General features: G+C 40.5%; 1 protein-coding gene across 1 annotated transcript in view; it reads right to left on the reverse strand.

Moving 5' to 3' along the window:
* Positions 1–2721: 2721 nt before the first annotated feature.
* Positions 2722–10842, reverse strand: part of LOC133825191 (uncharacterized) — a 27869-nt gene continuing 19748 nt past the window's right edge. The window contains exon 3 of the mRNA XM_062258172.1: positions 2722–2760. Within this exon, the coding sequence (XP_062114156.1) occupies positions 2722–2760 (39 nt within the window). The remainder of the gene's footprint in view (positions 2761–10842) is intronic.

Here is a 10842-nt window from a genome sequence, read left to right on the forward strand (position 1 = left end):
TAACTATAGTCTACGATAATGATAAAAATCTTGGGATTTGCTTATTTGCTATCTAAGCAACTATATTTCCCAAGTGACTACAACATAAAACATATACATATATATACATACATACACATAGCATATAAACATAATCATAACACATAAAATCTATCATGTTTTCCTTACCAAAAACTGGGATATTGGAGACAAGAGCAGGATTGAAAACTCCTAAAACCAAACAGTAAGATCCACAAGTTTTCTAAAGAAATGGAGATGAAAAGAAGATCTAAACCATCAAGATAGAAACTTACCGAAAACCTTAAGTTTCAAGAAACTCAAACACCTAACCAAAAGCCATTATAACAAGTTAGGATTTTGAAGAAAATGAAAAGAATAAGAAAAACTAATAATGAACTAAACCTGAGGATATATGATACCTTGGATAGATTAGAACTTTGATCTACACCTAAATACCTCAATACCACTCTATCTTACTTCCCAAGTGTTTAGAAAAGCTTAGATTGGAATGCTCTTAATCCCAAAACCCTAGTGTTTCTCTCTAGAATGAACTTAGTAGCTTGAAGGCTCTGAACAGTGCTTGAATGATGATGCAAATGGCTGAGTGAAAGGTCCTATTTATAGAGTTCAAGAAGTGAAACTAACCCCTTTAAAATTAATAAATAAATTCATAATAATTGAATAAATTTGAATTTTCTGTTCAACAGATGCCCATAACTCTGTCAAAAGTGTTCAAGAGCAAGTCCAAGTTGTTGAGGGCTGTTTCTAGCTCGGATTCCATAGAAATTTCAAATATTCCAAAGGGAGCTGATATATCACCCCCTATAGGCGATATATCGCCTACCCCTATATCCCGAGCCTCCGTGGTTTCATTCATGCGAAGTCGTCATATTTTTCGTATCACCCATAGGCGATATATCGACCCATATAGCTGTGATATATCAGCATATGCCGATATTTTAAACACGTTTTTGCACACTTTCAGCACACTTGAAGTTTGTTAAAACAACTTTGACTTAATAAAACGTGATCCTAACAACTGCTGGAAGGTTATAGACCTTTAAGATCTATCCTTTATTAATTTATTCATCTAAAATCCTTAAATCCTTAATAAGCATGCATGTGATAAGTGTCACGTTCTTAATTATTCTATCTAAACCTTAGGTTATAATAAATATCATTTCTAAGACCAACTATATTAATCAAACCTTATGTTAAAATTAATATTTCTAAACTATATGTTAAACTTATAAAATCCATAACTATCTCTATGTGTTTCAAACTAAATCTCGGCTTAAACCAATAACCACGAAACTAAAATACTACAGCACAAGCTACTACCATCTAGCTAAGTAATATTTGTATTCTGCTGATTAATTGAACTGATTGGAATAAAGTTTGTTATATACACTTGTTGCTGTTTATGCTTATTGTTTTTGGTTTTCTTGCTGAGCCTTGGCTCACGGGTCCTACATGGTGCAGGTAAAGGCAAAGGAAAGCTGGACCAGCCATGAGTTGGAGAGCTTTGGGGGCGTAGTGTACATCGATAGTTGCTCGACCATCACGGCTGAGGGAATTACAGGAACTAGAGCTCTAAACTGTATTTTTCCATTAGACTGGCTTTTGCTGTATCAACCTTTGAGGGTTGTATTTGCCATGTAAACACTATTTTTTTTTTTGGGATCCCATGTATCAAACACTTGTTTTAATGAAAATTAACCGTTTACGATCAAAATCTTTTGACCCTAACCTGTCAGTTGACTTTAGAAACACATTTTTGTTCAAACGACTTAATTAGCAAGTCTTGCACCATTTTAAACACACGGGGTAATGGTCTTGGTTACCTAGGGCGTTACAATTACAGTCTCTATCCATTGTTATAATCACTACCATCAGTCAATCCTCTATTGATGACTTAGTAATAAGATGGGTGTAAATTACTATTTTACCTCTCATTAGTATTTTATCCTTAACTTCCACTAAGTCCCTTATAAATAATAAATCTGTGAACTTAATCACAGTTATGAGCGCTCAATCATTTAGCCATTTGGACTAAGCTATTAAGGAAATAATATTTTCACTTCTCATATAGAAGTTATTGATTTCATATATATGATACATACTCCATTCAATTACACTAATGAACCTCTCAGATGTAAGTATAGGCTATGCCGTAGGGTTAGCTTTAACAAAAAAATAAAAAGATTCACACAATATAATTAATAGAAATATTATCATTAAAATTCAGATTGACTCGACCTATGATCAACATTGTGACTCTGATTAGATTTGATAATAACGATACTTATTTATCTTTTAATAATCAATGTCGGTCTTAGTCCAATGTTATAATACATTCGTTCTTATCTACTTATCTAATGTCATGGAGAAGACATCACACCTAGTGTGTAAGAAGATCATATCGTAGATTATCAAATCAATGAAAAACACGTGCAATGATTTAATCTTAAGACTAATTCTTTTTAAACATATAATTACATTTATAATCCACAGTGACCTAGTCACTATAAGTGTAACTATTCATTTGTTTTGGATATTATATATGTTTGTATTAAACAAATAATCATGTAAAAAAACAAGAAAGCAATGAAATTGATAGACAAAATGATTTCTACTTCTTTATTGATAAAAAAAATGTGTTACATCAGAAATGTGGTTTTATAAGGGCATAAAACCCAACAGCGTGATCACGAAAAGCACTCACTGCAACTTAGCGAGCCCACTCCAAACATCTATGATCTAAAAACAAAACTAAAAAAATGCAATAATAATAGTAAGAGGGGCTCAAGGCTGGGAAAAAAAAAGAACAACAAAAGTGAATGAAATTGAAAAATTCCTCTAAGAGGAACCACTAACCTCTTGGAAGAAACAAGAACAAGCCCCCACCAAGCCAAGGAAGTGTGTTGATGTAAGAAAGGCATTAAAAAAATTGTGTTATTTATAGGGGAACCAAAGCCATCCTATCCCTTGGATCAAAAGCTCAATCAATGGCTAAGAATGGAGGCTTGAACTCGCTTTTGGAAACCCTGTGATTCGCACCAAGAAATTATTGGCTCTCATTCAACCTCGAAAGAGTCATGAGGTTCACCACCTATGAAATGTGTTTCTTTACACCTCCAAGAAAATGCATGTCATGGGGGTGGTATAGGAAAGAGTCTATAAAAACACCTAAGGCCTTTTTATAAACTGGGGGGCAAGCTCCCACCTCGGCCACACTTGATTTCCCTGCACCTCTCCTCACTGCACGCGAGACCAAACCTCGCGTAGGGCCCTGGTGTAACATGCTGGCCTTGAGGGCATGTTACAAGCTAGGATGGTGCTCGGTTAGATGCGCACGCGAGGGTGCAGGATGGTGAGCATGCTGATGCCTAGTTTGTACGGCAGTGACATTTTCATAAATATCTTCAATATTGCCCAAAAATGGACGGGACTTGGTAGGTTCCATATTGAAGGGTCAATGAACGCAATGGTACGATCAGATTTGGGAGTTTCGGAGAATTGGCGAGTTGAGAGCCAAATATGTCTCCCAAGCAAAAATCATATATGTTCCTGGTAGAAGGCTAAAAGCTTAGAAGGCTCTTTGTAGGGGGAGCACCTGGTGTCAGATCTCCACCACCCCCTGGCGCAGGCACGTCAAGTGAGCTACTACTAGTTGGGAGGACTAGTAGGGCGGGCATATGAGGACCAGGAGGGGACTCATACGTTTCCATGAGTAGGAGTACTCATGGACATTACCGGGCTGCCTTGGTAGTGCGTTGAAGTGTGCTGCCAGAGGTTTATGGGTACGATTCACTTGGCTTGCTGGTATGCTACCTGCATGGAACGTAGCCCAAACCTTCGAGAGACGTCGTGGCGCACCATGGACACGAGTCTTGACACGATATGGCATGGGAAGTCATTCGTGGGACTTGCTAGCACGCATGCATTGAAGAGTGCACAAAGCTTGAGAAGGACAGAGGTCCAGTGTGTGCTACTAGTCTAGTAGCTAGTCTCGAGGGCCTGCCAACATGCGTAAAGGCATGGTACCTTGAGGATTGGACCATGGACGTATGAGAGTCCTTGGTCTGTGACGCAAGCTATTCATATAGTATCGAATGGGGCATGACGAGACGCGTTGGCACGTCAACTTGGTGTTGGCTCTTAGCCACACATACGACCTTGGCTTGCGAATGTCTGCGTGAGCATCGGTGTTGGGATTTGCCTTGCCATAGTGTGAACCTATGGACAATGTGAGTGTCTTGGATAGATAGCCTTGATGCATGGTTGCACTCATAGATGCTTGAGAGCATGACTCAACGAGAGTTGTTTGGGAGATGGAAGTGTGCAGAGGCACACTGTCACGCGAAAAATGTGCCCATTATTATTCGAATGGTTAGAAGGCTGACCTTGGCTCAGAGGAGTCAAGGTGCTGCACGGGCATTTCCACTGTCAAAATGTCAGCCCGTGACAGTTGGTATCAGAGCCAGGTTCATCTCAAGTAAGTAATGAACCTGGTTGGCCCATCCTAAAGGGGATGTAGGCGTGCAGAAGGACTAGAAAGGTCTGGATGCTTGGACAGATGTCATTGAGCCTTTTAGTCACCTATAAAGGATCAGTAGGCTGAGACGAGATGAGACTTGGTTGCTCTTCTTTGTGGGAATACTGGACATCATAGAGAGGGGACAAGATATGGTTACTTCGAATCAAAGTTCAGTGATGCTAGAAAGACAACAACCATGTGCAATTGTGGAGGGGCGCTAATGAAGAGTTTGAACTCGTTGACATGAGACAAGGTTTGATCGAGTGGTCAAGGTTGTATGCTTGGTTCACTAGTTCAGGTTCACCTGAGTGACAGTGTAAGTCGCACGAAGCGTTGTTGTTGAAAAGGGAACTTGTACACTAGAGTGTGGAAGCACGATGGTGGCCATTAGACGCTTGTTAGTCACGACAGTGGTTGATAGTGGACTGCTTTGGGGAACTAGATAAAGATGAACATGAAATGCTTTAGTTGCTACTTGTGTACCCAATGGAATCACATGAAGACCAAGGTGGAAGTAGCCACGGTTGTCACAGGGCAGTTGTACTTGGAGGTGTTTGCATGTTATCTTGTTTCGCCGAAGAAGGGAGGCATTGAGACAATTGAGTGGGATGTGTTGGCTCACAGGGATGTTAGCCTGTGTGAGAAACACTAAGGCATTGTAGGAGATGCTAAGTTGTGGAATATATGCATCAAAGTCCAGCAGAGCCGAGTAGACCGCGCACAATGGTCAGAATAGTACTAGAGTTTCTAGAGTGCTGGAGGGTTGCGTCAAGGAAACTTAGTACTACAAGAAGGCTTAGATGGTGCTTGAGTTTAAATGTGGGCCGGAGGGCCTTGCTATTAGGACTTAGTGACCATAGAAGCCTAGAGAAGCTGCCCGGAGGGGCGAGATGCTAGTATGGAAAAGATGGATAGCTATGTGGAGAGTTCACGCATAGGGGAATTGACAATGGTGCTACCCCTGTGAGGTGCACTTCTAGATTTGTTGTGTGCATGAAGAATTTGGGTGGTCAGACGTTCTTGTGTGTGGGCAAGTTGTCGAGGATGCCAACAATTGAAGTGGGGGAGAGACCTTCACGGTTCAAACATCCAAATAGCAGACCAATGTTCCATTACAAAAGCATCGTGATGAGTTATCATGGAGATCATTAGTTGTTCAGAATGTAAGTCAACGAGATTCAGAGACAAAGACAAAACCAATTACCTACGGTGAAAGTCGTCAGGACTCAGGTACTAAGGTAACATGAGTGCAACGTTTGCCTAAGGTGAAAGTCAGCAAGACTCGTGTACTAAGGCAACGTAGAGATGTCGAGGAGCGAAGAGTCAGAATGACCGAGGAATTAGTTAAACATCATCTTCAAAAGTGATAAATGGAATGAGGGACCGCATGAGAGAAAGTGGTTAGCTTGCAAGCTATACCTTGAGAGGTACACCTCGAGAAGAGAATTTATTCCCAAGTTGAAGTGGGGGAGCCCACTAATTCATATGTTCGAAGGGTCAGGGTATTTGTTCAATTTTGGTGTGTGAATCTAGGGGGAAACACAACAACAGATAGGTTACAGTGTGAAGACATGCATGACTGATGTGAGTGGGTTTGGTGACCAAGTGAAGCTGCAGATAGACAGTATGCATGGGCGTAGGCTGAGACCAAGATTGGGCAGGTTTTACAGCATGTTATGGGACATGCTTAGTGTTTTATGGGGACACGTGTTTATGGGAACACAAGCCGAATGATTCAGAGAACATATGCCGAAAGGAGATAGTGGATTGGGACAACTTCACACCTCAAGGATGAGGTAGAGTGTAGTCAAGTTGGTCAAGATTCAATAGGCCGTCTATAGTTCGACAAGGTTGATTTGGGGGCAGAACTTTAGGCACGATGTTGAGAGTCAACATGAGCACGAGCCAGAAGGTAGTGTAGTGATTTTGAATGATGTCAGATCATTGAACACATTGTAGAAGCTCAAAGGAGCAGTTATGCTTATGCTCAGGAGTGGCCATTTTACATCAAGCCATGTGTATGCAGTAAGGCCGGAGGGCCAAAAGTATGAGAGACTACCTCGCGAAGTCTATGTGCAAGGGTGCACTAAATACTGCATAAAGGCTAGAGTTGACACAAGTGTCGCATTGAAGAGAGAGAAGTATGCTTCTTAGGTGCCGTTAGGAACGATTGGTTTGCGATCCTCACCCTGAGGGGTGCACCTTAATTTCGTCCTTGTCAATAGGAGTATGCATTGGACAGTTGGCGGGGAAGCTTCAATCAAAGGATGTGTTTGCTTCGGGGTCAGTGTTGCAAGGGCTACTTGGTTGACTAGAGGGACATCGTGATGGACTCGGAGGAGTTCATGTGTTCAAGGAGTATTCGAGTGGAAATGCACTACTGTAATGACCCAACTATTCTAGACTCTTGGACCATTAACGAAACTATACATACAAATTCTGACTATAACTTATATTTGCGAAAATACCATAATTTTATTAGAAAACTTATAGAAATAAGAGTTACTCACATAAATACCAAGAAGGATATGGGATCCCATTGTTTGAAAAACAAAACATAACATGATTTATAAAATAAAGGGATTACATAGTAAGTGCGGAAAATACATATAAAGACCATAAACAAATGACTACATCCTCGAAATCGAACTCTCGACTCCTTGACTCCATTCACCATCGATACACAATCCCAAGCATCCACGAACCTTACCGCCACTAAAGCTATTTTCCTGCACATAAAACAAAAAGGAATGAGCCTAATGCCCAGCAAGGAAAATCTAACACATACATCATGTACATAAATTTCATAATAAACATAAAGACATATCATAACACTTGTTACATACACATACTATAATGGCCATTATTACTTGGGGTCCCATAGACTAAACAAGTCATATGCCCATGAGATTAGTGGGGTCCTACTAGCTAAGTAGGTCATATGCCCATAATCTATTTGGGGTCTTGTTAGTCATATGGGTCATATGCCCAAGCCTACATACATACATACATATCATAACATATTTAATAACATAAAACATAAGATAACATATAGAACACATAACATATGCATTTCTATCCTATTTTCCTTACCAAAGTTACCGGGATATGTGGACAGCGTTGGGACTTTGGAACACTCCTAATAACCATTATGAAAAAGAGTGAGTCTAATGAAGAAAAAGAGATGAAAAGGAATGGGAAGACTAAACCATTGAGAAACATACTTACCGAAACTTATGTGCTCAAGAACTTAGATTTCCTAACCAAAATAAGAATGAGGTTAGAAGACTGAGTAGAAGGCTATGAGAAAGAAAATAACATAAAACCAATGAACTAGAGTTTTGGGTTACCTTAAAGACTTGTAAGACCAATCTACACCACAAACCGAAATACTATAGAACCTTACTTCCCAAAGTGTTTGATAAGCTTATGAGGATCAAGCTTATGATTTCCCCAAACTAGGTGTTTACACTCTCACACTCACTTAGCACTTGCAGCCTCTGAACTTAGAGCAAAAGATGAATAATGGCTGGGTACTAGGTCCTATTTATAGAGTTTAGGAATGAAAGGAACTTGATTTTACTTGAATAAAAATAATAGCTTTTTAGGTGAAAATAATTTGAATAATCGTTCAGCAGAGGCTGAAGACTCGTTCAAAAAGATGCTGGACTTATCAAGAGGTTGAATGGCTGAATGGAAAAAGAATTCAAAAACTTTCAAAACATACTGAAGGAGGCGATATATCGCCCCCTGTAGGCGATATATCGCCTGGGCCAGTATGCCCGAGGCAGTCGTGCATCATCTCGTGTTTTCCGTATCTACGTGCTGCGATATATCGCCCCCTATAGCTGCGATATATCGGCACACGCTGATTAATTAAACACGAAATTACACATTTTTAGCTAAGTTTGAATGGAGTAAACAGCCTTGACTAAGCCCTCAACGTATTCAAAGCTGCTGACTGACCTTATAGCATTCAAACTTTTACCCTTATTAAATTAAATCCTCAAAATACTTAATCCTTAATCACCCATTCATAACATGTGCTTAAAATCCTATTGGTCCTTATCTAAACCTTATAGTATAATAAATATTATCCTTAATATCAGTCATATAATCAAACCTTAGGTTAAGATTAATATTGTTAAACTATAGGTTAAACTTAGAAAATCTATAAGTACTACTATGAGTGTCCAAATAATTCCCGGTCTGAACCAAAAATCCACAGTTACAAAGATAATACTATACATACTATAATACTACTAAATAATTAGCTAAGTAAAGTTCTTGGACTCTACAACTACTTCATAGGTGAATTCTGAATAGTGATGGTGGCATGGGGTCTTTGATCGAGTCTAAGAGTGGACGTGGGAGATCATCACCAAGTGGGTGGTTCTACAGTGGTAGAGGGACTAGTGCAGACTTAAGATTCAGAAGCAGCATGGAGTGAGCTTAGGAGTCGAGGCAGGAAGATTGGCCAGTGGTCTGGCGATGAGGGCATCGACAATTGAAGTTGGGGAGAGTATAACATGCCAGCCTTGAGGGCATGTTACAAGCAAGGATGTTGCTCGGTTAGATGCGTGCGCGAAGGTGCAGGATGGTGAGCATGCTGATGCCTAGTTTGTACGACAGTGGCATTTTCATAAATATCTTCAATATTGCCCAAAAATGGACAGGACTTGGTAGGTTCCATATTGAAGGGTCAATGAACGCAATTGTACGATCAGATTTGGGAGTTTCGGAGAATTGGCGAGTTGAGAGCCAAATATTTCTCCCAAGCAAAAATCATATATGTTCCTGGTAGAAGGCTAAAAGCTTAGAAGGCTCTTTGTAGGGGGAGCACCTGGTGTCAGATCTCCACCACCCCCTGGCGCAGGCGCGTCAAGTGAGCTACTACTAGTTGGGAGGACTAGTAGGGCGGGCATATGAGGACCACGAGGGGACTCATATGTCTCGATGAGTAGGAGTACTCATGGACATTACCGGGCCGCCCCGGTAGTGCGTTGAAGTGTGCTGCCAGAGGTTTATGGGTACGATTCTCTTGGCTTGCTGGTATGCTACCTGCATGGAACGTAGCCCAAACCTCTGAGAGATGTCATGGCGCACCATGGCCACGAGTCTTGACACGAGATGGCACGGGAAGTCATTCGTGGGACTTGCTAGCATGCAGGCATTGAAGAGTGCACAATGCTTGAGAAGGACAGAAGTCCAATGTGTGCTACTAGTCTGGCAGCTAGTCTCGAGGGCCTGCCAACATGCGTAAAGGCATGGTGCCTTAAGGATTGAACCATGGACGTAAGAGAGTCCTTGGTCTGTGACACAAGCTATTCATATAGTATCGAATGGGGCATGATGAGACGCGTTGGCACGTCAACTTGGTGTTGGCTCTTGGCCACACATGCTACCTTGGCTTGCGAATGTCTACGTGAGCATCGGTGTTGGGATTTGCCTTGCCATAGTGTGAACCTATGGATAGTGTGAGTGTCTTGGCTAGATAGCCTTGATGCATGGTTGCACTCATAGATGCTTGAGAGCATGACTCAACGAGAGTTGTTTGAGAGACGGAAGTATGTAGAGGCGCATGGTCGCGCGAAATATGTGCCCATTGTTATTTGAATGGTTGGAGGGCTGACCTTGGCTCAGAGGAGTCAAGGTGCCGCACGGGCATTTCTGCTGTCAAAATGTCAGCCTGTGACACCTGGCGCCTTGTGTTGGGAATATATGGCCTTACTCATTGCAAATCAACAATGAATATGATAATAATGCAATCTTTCAAACCCTAGATGTTAATCAAGATTCAAATTTAAAGTATGAGTGAAATTCTTGATAATCAAAGAAACATGTTCATGATATGAATGTTAATCTTGAATAGAAGAATATAAATGATTAAATGATGATAAGATGAACTTAGATACATTTAATCATCAATACCAACAATGAAAAACATAATATAATTACAAAATACAAGATTAGGGTTCGAGAGATACAACCTTTGTATTGAGCAACTTGAATCTTCAAACTTGGGGAATTTCTAAGGCTTATACACAATAATGATATTGTTGTCCAAAATATCTATTCCAAGCCTTACCAATTGCTTGAAGCTTCAACTAAGTAGAATGAGATTTGGGATTGAATAAGCCTTAAAACTCATGCAATTCAAGCAATGCTTGATGAGTTTCTTGGAGAAAACTTTGGTCTTAGAAAGCTAGAGAGAGAGAGAGAGTTGGAAAGTGTTATCAAGACTTTTCAGCTCTAATAACCCATATATATAGTGTAGGCATCATCATTAGTCTACCCAATAA

This window comes from Humulus lupulus, chromosome 1 (genome assembly GCF_963169125.1).
Source record: "Humulus lupulus chromosome 1, drHumLupu1.1, whole genome shotgun sequence".
In the NCBI taxonomy this organism is placed as follows: Eukaryota; Viridiplantae; Streptophyta; class Magnoliopsida; order Rosales; family Cannabaceae; genus Humulus; species Humulus lupulus.